We start from the raw sequence: 13,543 nt of genomic DNA, 5'->3' as shown, positions 1-13,543 counted from the left end.
TTCCAGTGACGGGCCAAGTTCCCATGACATGGAATATGAATAAAACAAAGAAGTTCTATTCTAGAAAGCTCACACATTTCAAAATTTAAGAGCTTATTTTAATCCAAGATATGGCAACTGTAAAGTCCAGTTCACAAAAAGGCCGTTAAGTCTTCATATGTACAGTGAAAACAGTCAATCAGTGCAAGTTTCTGGTCAGTAGGGCTTCCCCATTGATTCCAATATTTTCTTTCTCTCTTCTGCTGTGGGCATCTCCGGTTTCACACCATTTCTTTTCCTCTGCATCATAATGTCATGCTGAAAACAGAAGAAAGTGACCATGAGAACACAGATTTCTCAAAATTCTCTGCCTCTGAGCTCCAAATGAATAAGATTCTTTAACAGTAGTACTCTTTATATACCAGGAGCCAGATACTCTAAGTCTGATTAGCAGATAACTAAATGTACTAGTATTCAATTGATGACATCTGATAGTTTACCTTGCCGCTTCAGAAGATAGTGAAATTACAGTATTTCCATTACACCATATAAGACTGATGTGCAATTGTCTGTAAGCAGTTTTTTGGTAGTTTGCACAATTATTTAAAGATTTAGCTTAAAGTCTCTTCACTACTATGGCATAAAGCAAGAAAATAGCAGAGGACAGCTTAACTGCACATAGTTCCTCATGATACTTTTCTACCATAAGAGAGGAAATACGGACACCACCAAATAAGAATGAACTCTTCCTAATTTTTATCTTAGGTTAAAGTAAACATGACCCAAACCAATGGAAAAACAGATGAACTTAACTCAGTACTTTTTCATTATATCCACTGAAAACAGGACTTATTACTAGAAACATCTGACTCAAATTCAGAGGGAAACAACTCAGGTACTGCAAGAACAAAGAACACTGACTTGCAATTTAAGAAGGTAAACTCCAGGGAACCAAGTACTTTGATGTGCATCTGCTTAAGTCTTCCAGCAACACATATCGGGACTACCTAGGCCTGTAAGTCACCATAAAAACAGCTACAGTCAGCACTCGCTAGGTCTGAAGAGTTCAGAAATCGGTGTGTCAGAAATAATGTACTTAAAGCAAAGCATGGAGTAAAATTTAGAAAAATCTACTGCGCTTACCCAGAATTTCCTGCAGCTTTTGTACTTCAAAAAATAAGCAGTACACATATCCTTCTTATAGTTGTTGTCATCCATGCATTTTCTAGAGGCATCTGTTTCCTTTAATAGGGAAAACATACTTCAGAGCTGAGGGAAGTTACTGTGCTCAGTGTCTAAAAATTCTAACAAGTCCCAGAATATCTATGAAGATAGGAGGCAGCTTCTCAGATGAAAGAATGCTATCAAAGAGAGCAGAGGAACATCTATCACAAAGGATAATCTGTAATACCAAGCAATGACTTCATTTAGAGATAACAGACATGAGTACTCTTCAAATAGTAAGGATAGGGTCCACAGAATACTTGTTTACAAAGATGCTTGGTATAACCCACAAAAGACACTTAAAAATCAACAAAGCTTGTCTAACCAGGATTTCAGGCTCTGGTTTTACAGGCAGAAAAATGAAGAGATTCCTATCAGTTGTACTAGTCCTATTTATGAGGAATTACTGGTTGTTATTTCACATGTAGTGTAACAGATGTTTTTCAGCTTTTCCCACCTTCAGACTCTTCAAGAAACTTTTCATGCAAAATGCCAATACAAGAGTGCTATCCACAAAGAAATCCTCTAGAAATTGTATTATTTAACTTTGAAACATACAAAGAGAAATCCCAATTTGATCATCTTACCGCTACACATGGATTTATATCATGGTCTCTAAGCTGTTGTGCGTGCCTGGACATTCTAGACAGACACTCGTACCTCGGCTAGAAACAGAAAAGAAACAGGTTAAGTATCTACTTTTAACAGTAAATCAGGATTAAGTCTGAACTACAGCATGTAATAAAGGCCTTACAATAACGTACACAGTTTGGTTGCCTGTAAAAAAAAGAAAAACACACCATCACAAAACTTCTTTTACAAAATGTTATTTCAAAAGCACTAACAGCACGACAACTCAGGCAAATTCAGCCTGTCACCAAGACTGCTCACTCCCTGATAAATTCCTGGAGAGAATGGAGCCACTGTGGTGACTCTCATACCAGCCTGTCATAGCATTAAGGAAGTGAACGTGTCCAGGAGAAGCAGTTCTACAGAAGCTGTTCACAGCCAACACACTGTAGACACTTCAATTAGTAGCGTGGGGGAGCAACATGCAAGTAAACTTTTCCGGATTTGTGCCTACTCCTTAGCTGGATCACATCTCTATCTTCACTGAGCTTTCCCAGGTGTAACAAGTGCCCTACCACCTCCTGTGTTGCTGTACATTAACAGAAAAAGAAATGGCTTCACCACAAGGAGGGACCAGATCCACTTGCACTGTGTATGACAGCTTGAATCACATTTTTCACCAGTTTATTAGTTTGACACTGACTCTAGGAACTTTAAGCTTGAGAGACAGAGTTCAGCGCCAAGAACCTACACTGATCCAAGATGATGACATCAAGATGAACAGCAGACCCTCATTCCCTTTACTACTTCCCATACATTGCCTCTGGCACACATATGGCCATGCAGGTATTTTTCCAAACAAATACTAAATCTAACCAAAAATAAATTAATGTTGACCAGATGATTGTTTGAGCCAATGCAGGCAGAAACACAGGACTGAGGAAGAGTGCGCTCTTTCCAGCAAATTAAAGTACAGCTGATGAAGGAAACTGTGAAAGAACATCCTTGCTTGATCTTGTTGGGTGTTTTTTTCCTAAAGACATTGCTACTAATCGTAAACTTAAACCTCTTTCTGTTCATGTTAGAGATTGATAACTGCAAGTTTGCAGTAAATTGCCAGTTTTGCTTGATATCAGCCAAAAAAAAAAAAAAAATCAAATCCTGTTCTTAGTGGCTCACAGACAGAAAATATTTTAGAGGAAGGTTCTTCTTTGAGTAAGCTATTCCAGGTGAATGAGCCCTACATTTTACATCCCGTGCAAGTATACTCTCCTGGTGCTTGGAGTATTTTTTTGCATGCCACATGACCGCTTTCTGCAAATGGGCCTTTTGAAGAACAGCACCAGGAAACCCTTCCACTTACCTTTGAGAACTATCCAGTGTTTAAGTTAACTTTACAAGCTAGGCAAATGTTTGCTTTTTTGGGGGTGCAAGAGGATTTCTGATCAGGCACTTCCAACTCAAATGGAAACAAAAGCATGTAGAACAATAGCATCACTCAGACTTCAAGGAGGAGGGGGAAGAAGTAGAAGAAAACAAAAGCAGCATATCACTATGCCTCATCTAAGTCAGTACCACAGACACAACATTTTCAGAGGTTTGTTTGTGTCCGTGTTACAGCTCTGTTTCATTGACATTAGAGGCATAAGTATCACTTAAGCAGACATGCCTCAAGGTGTACGGTATCAGACTGACTTCAGCCTTACTCTCGAAAAGAGTATTCAGCCTTACTCTCTAAAAGAGTCCTAGGATGTGTCATCGATGTCCATTATACAAGCTACAATTAACATTTTCAGTTTGATTACACTAGAGACCGCAACCGTGCCCAGCTTAAAGGAACAATGCACACAATGCATTAAACACCTACTTAATGAACAGGCAGTTCGGGTTCTCCCGAACCTCCTTAGTTTAGAGTAGGCAAACGCTTAAACATACTTAGCACTACCAAAAAGGTCCGACAGCTCCTGCGGGCGTTTCCTCTCTCTCCCTCTCTCCGAAGCACTTCAGGATTTGAAACATTAGCGGCGCGAAGGGCAGGCAGGTCACACCGAAGCGCTGCTGCCCGCCTGAATGAGCAGTTGAGCAGGAAGGGAGCTTCCCCCCCTCCAGTTTCGCCCATGCACGGGCTGCCTGCCCTTCCTGCTTTCAAGATTACAGGTCTGAGCCCGACCACAACCCAAGGCTTGTCTATTCCACAGTCCTTAATTACGCTTTGACACATTAACAGTTGTAAACTGTACCACAGAGAAATACATTTGTTGCGCGCGCTCTTTAACCCTAGGGCTTTTCCAGTTCATAAACTATCAGGATATTTTTCTACAGGCTCCCTCCCATTGAAAAGCGCTTGTGCTTTTTTTTAAACGCGCATATACATACAGCATTACTAATTACGCTGCAATACAGACCAGCTTGTCAAACCTTAAACCCTGGAGCAAAGGCCGTATAGAAATCCGACTTTTTTTTTTTATCGCTATGACAGCGGGACGAGCGGGGGGCGGCAGCCGGCGGGTCGGGACGCTCGGCAGGGCCGAGCCGCCTCAGCCTCCGTAAGCGGGCTGGGGGGCAGGTCAGGTGCGGCGAGGCCGGGCGGGCGGGCCGCCACCGGGCCGGACAGCGCCGGGGCCACGCCGGCGCCCTCCCGTCACCCGGCCCCCACCTTCCCCCCACCGGCGGGGGAGCCCCGGCGTCCCTTTCTTCCCCCTTCCCCGCCTCACGCGGGTAACGGCCGCCGCCCCAACAGCCGCCGGTGCCCAGCAGCCGGCGCCCGCAGCCGCCTCCCCTCAGCACTACCTGCCGCCGGAGCGCGGTGCCCGGGTCCCGCCGGGGCCCCCGCGCCCTCCCGCCGGGCCAGGCAGGGCTCCCCCAGCCAGCCGGCGGATGAAGGGCGAGCGGAGTCTTCCCGCCCCCGGCGAGGAAAGGCGAAGCGGCGGCCGGCCGCAGGCAAGGCGGACGAGGGCAGCGCGGGTCGCCGGCGGCAGCACTCACCTCCGTCGCCGGCCGCGTCCGCGGGAGCCCAGAGCAGGAGGGGGGCAGCCCGTCTCCAATTCGAAAGACGTCAGCGGCTCGGGCAGCCCGCTTAAGTACGGGCGCAGCCTACCCCGCTCCCGGCCTCGCGGCTCCCCCCGGCCCAGCGCCGCCACCGCCCACGCCCCGGCGGCGCTGAGTGGCAAGGCCGGGCCGCCAATGGCGGCGGCGGCGGGCCCGCCCCGGCCTTGAGCGGCGCTGCCTTCCACCAACGGGGCGGGCGGCGCGGGCGGCAGGCGCCGGCGGCGGGGCGCGGCCGCGGCCCTGACTGACGGGGGGAGGCGTCCAACCCGCGGTGCGTGTGGGCGGCGGGCGGTGTGGGCGCGGCGTGTGCGGCAGGCTGGGCTGCACCGCAGCGCATACACTACAATGGCTGCTGGAAAGACGGGAAAGCAAACAATTTCCAGGCCCGCCGCGTCCAGCCCGAAATATGGGGAAAAAATTACAGAAAAATCGGAGAACACTGTAAAGGGTGGAAACGGGGCGCAGAGGGGATGCTGAGGCTCCCGCGGTGAGTCTGCTGCGGGTTTGGGGGGCAGGCGCCGGGGTTTAGCAGGGAAATATCAGGGTTATTTAAATTATGAAGGGGGAGGAGGAGAAGGAGGGGGGAGAGCAGAGAGGAGCAGCGAGCAGTGAGGAAAAGTTTGTGTTAACCATCCCTGCTTTCCATCCCTCTCCCCCCCATCTCCCGCAGCCCCCCGCCACCCCGCGTCGGACCCCCCCACCGGAGGCGAAAAAGCAGGGGAGGGGAGGCGAGCGGTGCCCCCCCCCCCCCCTCCACCCCCCACCCCTTCCCCTCCCTCGGAGGGAGAAAGAGATGATTTTCAGGAGGAAAAAAAAAAGAAAAAAAAAACCCTCTCTCAGGAGTTTTCTCCACTCCTCCCCTCCCTCCCCGCGGCGCTATGTTGGTTCGCGAGCGAGCGGGCGAGGCAGCGGTCTGCCCGGGGGACGGCAGGAGGGCGCGGGGTGCCCGCCGCCGACCCCCGCGGCGGGCCGAGGCCGGGGCCGCGGCGGCGGCGCGGGGCAGGGGCAAGGAGCCGGGAGCGGGAGCTGCGCGGCCGCCCCCTCCCCTCCTCGCCTCTCCGGAGCCTGTGCTGTGAATGCAGTGACAGCGGCGAGAGCGGGCGAGAGGGAGCGGAAGACATTAGAGACCGCGGTGCCGAAAAATGAGGGAAAAAATTAATATAAATTCGCCCCTCGCCTCAAACCGGCCGAATTTCGCACAGAAATTTCCCCCGTGGACCCGGCTACCCGTGGGGTGTCCCCTGGACCTGGCGGCTGCGTCTTTGGGGGGATCCGGAGTGACTTTGGGGCACTCGACCCCCCTTTTCCGTCGTTTTTTGGACAAAAGTTTTTTTTTTCGTAATAAAGAAACGAATTTGCCTGCTCTCCCACTCCGAGTGGCCCAGAAGCTTTTCCCTTCCCCATCGGTGTGTGTTTAGAGAAAAGTGTGAACCCAAGTAAGTGCCGAGTCGTGTTGCATTGGGGAGGGGGGTTTGCTAACTGAAAGCAGGAGAGATCCGGAGAGAGAGAGAGAGAGAGCAGGGACAGCTTGTTGTCAGTATCATAAACAACCAAAATGGAGGGAGAACTGAGGCATATAACAAAATAAAAATCAGAAAAAAATGCCAAAAAATACCTAAAAATCGGGGCTGCTCCCCCTTTTCTTCCTCAAGGTAATAGAATAAAACCCGTGTCTTCCCGAGACCGTTTTAAGGTTTCAGGGAGCAAGGAGTTAATATTTATTATTTTTTTTTTTGTTGATGAATTCTTTGGAAAGGCAAAAGCCTCTTATAACTCGCCACCGACAATGAGAAAACGTGAAAATCGCTTTCAGGAGAGAGAGAGGTAGGGGGAGATGATAGTGCAGAAAGTGCATAACTTGGGGGTAATGTGGAGTGATCCTAGATAAGATAAATGCTGTATGTGCTGCTTTATAACTTCCTTTTTTAATGCTTTTTTGTACGTTTGGGGGGGGGGGTTGGAGATGGGGGCTCCTTTCTTTTCCTCTTTTTTTTTTTTTTTCCTTTCCCTTTTTTTTTTTTTTTTTCGGACCGGAATGTAATGCCTTTGTAGTGTCACTTTCCTGATCTAATTAGGATGTGTGAGGCAAAGAGTAAACCTTTCCGGTTTATAAAGTGCGTTTTCGTTGCCTTTGAATTTCAAGTTTTCCTGGTGGCTCCCTCCTCTATTTAAACTGGATTCTTAAGAGTAGTATGGGGTTGAGGTAGTGCTCCATAGAGAAAGCAGAGAGGGCTCAGGGGCAGGGCACCTCTTCTGCGGGTGGTTGCTGATTTCCCTGGCACGTTCAGTTCACCTGTTTGTCTCCTACAAAGAATGTATTCTGCAGTCTCCTCGTTTTATTTATATAAAATAATGATGCCTCATCTCGCCTCACGTTGAAGTTAATGCGAAAGTGCTGCTGATGTTGGTTCCACGTGGGATCACGGACATAGCAGGGCATTTTAAAGAGACAGCTTCTCTTTTCCTAGGGTTATCATCACCTCTGCAGCACCTCTGCCTCTGGCAGAGGGATGGTTCGTTGTTGGTTTTTTTTAATGGAGAGGTATCAAATCGGCCCTGGGCTGATAAATAAAGGCAGAATAATGGGGGGAAACGTGCAGATTCGTTTGGATCAAAGCAATTCTTTTGTGTGTAGCAGGTCTTCAGGGGAGTTTTCTTGGTGTGTTAATGAGAATGCTGTGTTTTGGAGAGCGTTTTTTGGAATGGGTGTTGCAGAAATGAAATAGTCTCAGGTTGTTTAATATTAAAAACTAGTGCTGTTTGCTAGCTGTGAATTCCCTGGGAGGAGACCTATGTGCATAGGGCAGTTTCACAGACATTTTGTAAAAGTTGTGGAGTGTGTTATTTTTGCTTTTGTTGGGGACACCTCAGTTTGTTGACAAGTACTGTAGAGCTTCTTCTATACTTCTATCTTCTGAACAGTCCCAAAAGGTTTTGAAAGTAGTGAAAATAACTGTAGGTTTTAATTGGCCAAACCAGGGGCTTTTTACAAGTACACCTTAGCTGTGTAATTATAACATCACTTGGAAGAATTGCCTCTGGCTTTGTTTAAAAAAAGAAAAAACATCCTAACTGCGGTCTAGTTTCATGTATATGTGTGCATGTGTGTGTGCATGCATGCTTTTAGCATGGGTTCTGGCTGATACAGTTTTTTGCTTAATTTTTAGCTTGTAAATGTTTAACTGTAATGATGTGAAATGCTCTGCTTGTCCCTATTATCTCTTGTGTATTTTAATTTTCAGTGAAATATCCCATTAAAAAAAAACAACATTGCCTCTTAACATGGCAATTTGATATTTTTATGAGGAGTTAGGATGTTTCCTTTACACGTGCCTTGTTTTTGTAGTCTTTGTATTTAATTCTAGATTAAAAATTGCATACAGGTATATGGTTCTCAAGCGGGAATATGGAGTACTGAACTTGTAGGGAGGCTATTTCAGCAAATGTTTTCTTTGAACTTGTGGAAGTTGAGTATCAGTTGTGATAGCCCTCTGTGTTGAATAGCATGTGTTCACAAATGATCTGTACCTTTTCTGCAAGTGTGACCAAAGAAGCTGTTGCACAGTAGTTGTTGACTAGGCTGTTCTTGTGGTTAGAGATTTTGGAAGAAAGCTTGGAGTTTTTCAGCAACTCACAGTTGTGAAAATTAAATCACGTTAACTACTCTTAGGCTAGGCAAAAATGCTCATTAAGGAAGAAAGATTAATCAGTTTGTATAAAGGAATGAAATTGAACATTTTTCCAACACTGTCTTTTATGGTTTAGAGATATCTTTTATAGTTAGCAAGAATTCATACTTCAAAGCTCCTTTCCAAATATTTCTTACACTGATCTCTTCTTTTTATTGACTGAAATAACATTATCCTGAAATGCTTAGAAATTTGATAAATTAATAGCAGTACACCACGTGTTGGTGTTCTCAGTGTACCAGGGTAGACAGATAGTAGTAGATATACAGAACTAACTTTAATAAACTAGTTAATGGTACTGAGAACAGTATTTAAGAATTCTTCAAATACTGTGTCTGTGACCATCAGTATGAAGTGTTTAATGTGTTACTGCATTTTAACCTAATTAAGAGCTTCTAAATCATTAATATTGTAATGCTGAAAATAGGTATAGGCACTGACAATAACAACATGAAAGAAGCACATGTTGTGGAGTATATTTCTTTACTTACAGTTATGTATTACAAAGTAAATTCAGTGTATCCAACCATAGTACAAAATTCAGGACATAGGCAGGAGGAAGAGGAAAGGGTGTTCTCACAGAATTTGATACCCCTCTAAACTGGGTTTAGTTTTGAGGTATAATCCAGATGGGGGTAATAATAGCAGAAGATAAATGTTGTTTAGGATTGGTTTTTACAAACTTACTTACTCTCTTTTTGTAGAAAATTGAATTCTTCTTACAGGGATGATGTGGTGTTTAATAAAAATAGAAATAACTTTCAAAGCTTCCTTACTTCTAAGAGTTAAGATAATCTTCTCTATTATATGTTGTTCCCGTTCTGTACATGATTCAGTATGATTTTTTCAAGATTTTCTAAAATTAAAACACCTGAGGAAACAAATAGTATGGGCTGTTGTTGGTAAAGTTATCCTGCTTTTTGTAGGTAAACTGGGGAGCTGTAAATGTATTAAAATCCTTCTTAGATACTTATCAATCCTATTCAATAATGTTTAAAAGTTAATAACTACAGTATGCTACAACAGTACAGCAAATAACAGGAATATAAATTGACATGCATTCAGCTTCTTTTGAATGCTTAGTTCAAATGTGTCTGTTGGTGTGTACTTTTCATTTAGTAATCATCCTGAAAAATGAGTTTCCCAATGTAGAACTTTGAGATTTAAATTAAGAAACTTTTTAAAAGTTTGTGTAATTCCAAAAGGCGCTGCATACAAAGTGCAGCCACTTCTAATGGTCGTCCATCTCTGCAGCTAGTCAGTCAAAATGGTGCCCTTAAGTCTCCTCCTTTCAGGGTAGTGCATGTGTTTTAAAATTAATGGGTTAAAGAGGGCACTGCTGATATTCTAAATAAACCACTGTTTGTAACTGTTCAAGGTTGTTTTATTAAAAGTGATGTTTTATTTCAGAGTCTAAACCATAATTTTAAAAATTTTTTTATCTATAACTTCTTATATCTTTAAAACCAGTTTTTGTCAGCAGATGCCTTTTGGGAGGGTTCTTGAACAAGTTTGTCTGTTTACTAAGGGGAGATATTTTGGAAAATGTGAAATATGTTAGAGCAATTAGACCATTCTCAAATCAGTGTAGAGTTAAAAGGAGCTAGCAGCCACCACCACCAACGTGACAGAGCACTTGCTTTCAAGGAGATATTCTCCAAATATCTGCTACTAGTGAGGTTTTAGCTTGCATTGCTTCTGAAAGAAATGTACAGTATCTGTCCACTGAACTGTTAAAGCATCTTTAACCAATTACCAAATGTTTAGGTAGCCTTAAAAAAACTATTTAAAAATAATTCAAATATTAGAACAAAGTAACATTTTGTATTGAACAAATGTAAAATGTTTAAATTTCTGAAGTGTAGGGTTTTTTTTTTCATTTATCTGACCATTTTGGTAATATAGAGTTGTATATTTTTCCTGCTAATCGAAAAATCACATCTAGAATTTAATTAAATTTATATTGATTTTTAAACTGTGCGAACTTGTAGCTTGAATGTAAAACATTGATTAACTCTCAATATAATCACTTATACAGCTGCCTATATTTTATTTTTAATTTTTCAAGGCATATAGTGACCCTTTATCTCAAATTTAATAGATTGCAGTTACTAATGCATTTTAAATGAACAGTTGTACACCAAACATCAAATGCAAAAAATTCTAATTGTACGCAAGTTATGAAAACCTAATACTGAACAGAACTGGTCACCATTACTGCAAGTTCAGTTTTACTTTTATTTAGATTGGCTTGTTAAAGTATTTTTTGTCTCCTTCAGTGTCAGTGTTCACCTGTTATTGTCTCATCTTAGAAGGACAAATTATCAGAAATGAATAGAATTGGAGGGGTTTTAAAATTTTTGACAAGATATAACATGCTTTTAAAAATAGTTATGTGATAACCATTATAAAGGATGGGGCCTTCTCATAGGATATATTAAAAATGTTAATATTTAAATGGACCCTGCCTGTCTTGTAAACAGTTGCTCTAGGATCATGGCATTAAAATTAAACACCTTACACAGGGTTTTGAGATGACTGCATAAGTACATATTTGACACTGAAGAGTGAAAAAGCTTATATAGTTATTCTCAAGTCGAAGGGATAAATCAGTTTGTATTATAGCCTTCTTTGGAATAACTTCTGTCCCTGTCCTACTTCAGTGTCTGTCCAGAGTGTAGAGATACCTTGTCAAATACATTAAAATACATGGCCAGAATGATGGGCTATTTTACATGTAGCCAACCCTGGCGGTTTTGATAGACTTACAAGGGGGCATGAAGAGAGTAGAATGTGGCCCAATGTCCATAATTCTATTTTATTTGTTTAAAGGAAAGGAAAAAGAAAAAAAAACACAGGGCTGAACCTAGTATAAAACCAAAAAATGAGACAGATAAAACAAATCATTGTAGATAAGTGTGGCTATAATACACAGAACAGTAACTCAGAACTCCAAAGTAGAACAGCTCAAATCAGCTTTGAGAAGTCAAGTGGGAATCAGGAAAATAAAACCTAGAATTGCCATCAGATGCTATTAAGAAATAACTACGTAAAGGAACTTGGAAAAATGCAAAAAGTGTCTGTTACAGTAAACTGAATTGCTATAATCTTCTTTTGCACTTAATGTGCTAAATTCCTCTCTCAAAGGAGAATATCCCTAGAAATCAGATTAGAAAGTGTTTAAAGGGAATTATTTGTCAAAGTTGTTTTTTTTTACTGAAGGTAGGATAACTAATAATCTCTTCCATATTGCTGAAATAATAGTTTATTTGATATCATTTAACCATGCAGATTGCACAAAGACTTACATATTGTACAGGTAGTTTACCTGGTAGCCTGACACTGTATCACTAACTTCCATGCTAAAAGCTTTTCTTTATGGTTTTGGGTCACATTACACTTTGGAGACTGCCGAATCTGAAGTATTTCTCATGAAATAAGATGTAGATGGTTGATTTTGTCTTATGCACATTTACTGTCAATTGCCAAGTAATCAAAAAGCAAGGAGAATGTCAGAGAGCTGGTCTTCCCTCTTCATGTACTGAGTATGTATTTGTATGCCACAGGGTATCAGATTTACTAGTGCATGAGTTCTCTAAAAAGCCCTGCAAATCATCTGGTTCTGAATTAATGGTATCCCATTACACTAAATGTTTGAACAGCAGAAAGACCCTGTGTATGCAAATCAGATTTTCATGTCCCCAGTGCATGTCCCTTCTAATAAAACTGTTTATTGTGTGGTATATGTATTTATCATGAATGTTACATTTATATGTAATATAGATACACACACACGCACGCACATGTTAAGGAAACATCTGTCTGTTTAGGTAGAATGTCTTGTCTTTTGAATCAGTTGTGATATAGGATTTTTTTTTTTAGGAGACCTTTTTGAAGAAAAGGCAGGAAGAGAGATTCTGGTAGCTTACTATTAAATTTTAATCAAGCCTGTATAGTTAGTAATAAAACATTTACAAGTTTGTAAATGTTAAGTTTCTTCAAACTCTTACTGTCACGTGTGGAATTTTCATTTATACTAATTGTGCATTTACTACAGATGCCTACATGCAAGGCTTAATAATAATACTGTATTTATCACATGGAAGTATAGATACAATATAAATATGTAAAAGTAGAAATTGCCTACAGCTGGTTTTATGTTTTCGTAAGATGATGCACTACAAAGGCATAAATTTATGGTGTTAGCTACCTGTTATCAGTTACTGGTGCTCATCCCCTCACAAGTACTTTAGGAAGAGTGAGCATTAAACTACAATAAAACAAATGTAAAATCCTGTCAGGGGTTTGTGCGCTGTTTAAAAGCTAAAGATAGACATTGTTCAATCTTACTTTGTTCACTGGAAGTTATTGTGGTCAATGCGTGCATAATTTGTTTCATCTAAAACACTAGGAAACTGTGAAACCACGTAGCTTAGAGAAGAGCTTAGCCATAGCTGATCACAATAAATGCCAATTAGTTTGAATCTGTAGGCTTTTTTTGCTTTGGACTTGACAGTTTTCTTTAATTCTTGTGAATACTGGGATTGTGTTTAGTCTAAACCACTTCTAATTATGCTCCAGCACAAACATATAGCTTATGGCTATATTTTAATCAGTTTCAGAAAAAGTAATAAAAATATTATTGCATCTGTCAAAGGATGGTGTTGCTACATGCTATTTTAAATGGTGTTTAAGTACAGTTATAAGCATACCAGTACAATGAAATCAGCTGTATTCCTAAACAACAAAGTTACATTATTTGTTACTTAAAAAGTTAGCGAGAATCATAATATGTTAATTATCCTAATTATTCAGGCTGGGTTTAATATGTGCTTAAGTTGCTTTAAAAAGCATATATGAAATATTTATATCAAATTCATTTAATTTCTCAGTACTTGTAAAATATAATGTTTTCCCAGTTGTAATTTTAAAGGGTTTTTGTCTTAGCTGTACAAGCATACCCTTTTCTTTTGTATACAATCTTTTCTGAACCCAGCAGTTCTTTCACTTTTTTAAAACTCTTTAGTTCTCTC

At 41.6% G+C, this 13,543-nt stretch overlaps 2 protein-coding genes across 4 annotated transcripts in view; one reads left to right on the top strand and one right to left on the bottom strand.

Moving 5' to 3' along the window:
• Nucleotides 1-76: 76 nt before the first annotated feature.
• CHCHD7 (coiled-coil-helix-coiled-coil-helix domain containing 7) lies at nucleotides 77-4,935 on the bottom strand. The gene is made up of 4 exons (XM_063326896.1): nucleotides 4,759-4,935; nucleotides 1,791-1,868; nucleotides 1,123-1,221; nucleotides 77-297 (listed from the first exon to the last, which is right to left on the bottom strand). The coding sequence occupies exons 2-4, from the start codon at nucleotides 1,842-1,844 to the stop codon at nucleotides 196-198; spliced, it is 255 nt and encodes an 84-aa protein (XP_063182966.1). The 5' UTR covers nucleotides 1,845-1,868; nucleotides 4,759-4,935; the 3' UTR covers nucleotides 77-195.
• A 175-nt stretch (nucleotides 4,936-5,110) lies between these two features.
• The window catches only part of PLAG1 (PLAG1 zinc finger), a 52,031-nt gene continuing 43,598 nt past the window's right edge, over nucleotides 5,111-13,543 (top strand). For 2 of the 3 annotated variants that reach the window (XM_063326891.1, XM_063326893.1), the window contains exon 1: nucleotides 5,111-5,308. The gene's annotated coding sequence lies outside the window, so the exon portion shown is untranslated. The remainder of the gene's footprint in view (nucleotides 5,309-13,543) is intronic. The other variant, XM_063326894.1, reaches the window with a different exon arrangement.

Source organism: Chroicocephalus ridibundus, chromosome 2 (assembly GCF_963924245.1).
Source record: "Chroicocephalus ridibundus chromosome 2, bChrRid1.1, whole genome shotgun sequence".
NCBI classification, from domain to species: Eukaryota; Metazoa; Chordata; class Aves; order Charadriiformes; family Laridae; genus Chroicocephalus; species Chroicocephalus ridibundus.
This window is presented reverse-complemented; position numbering and strand designations above follow the sequence as displayed.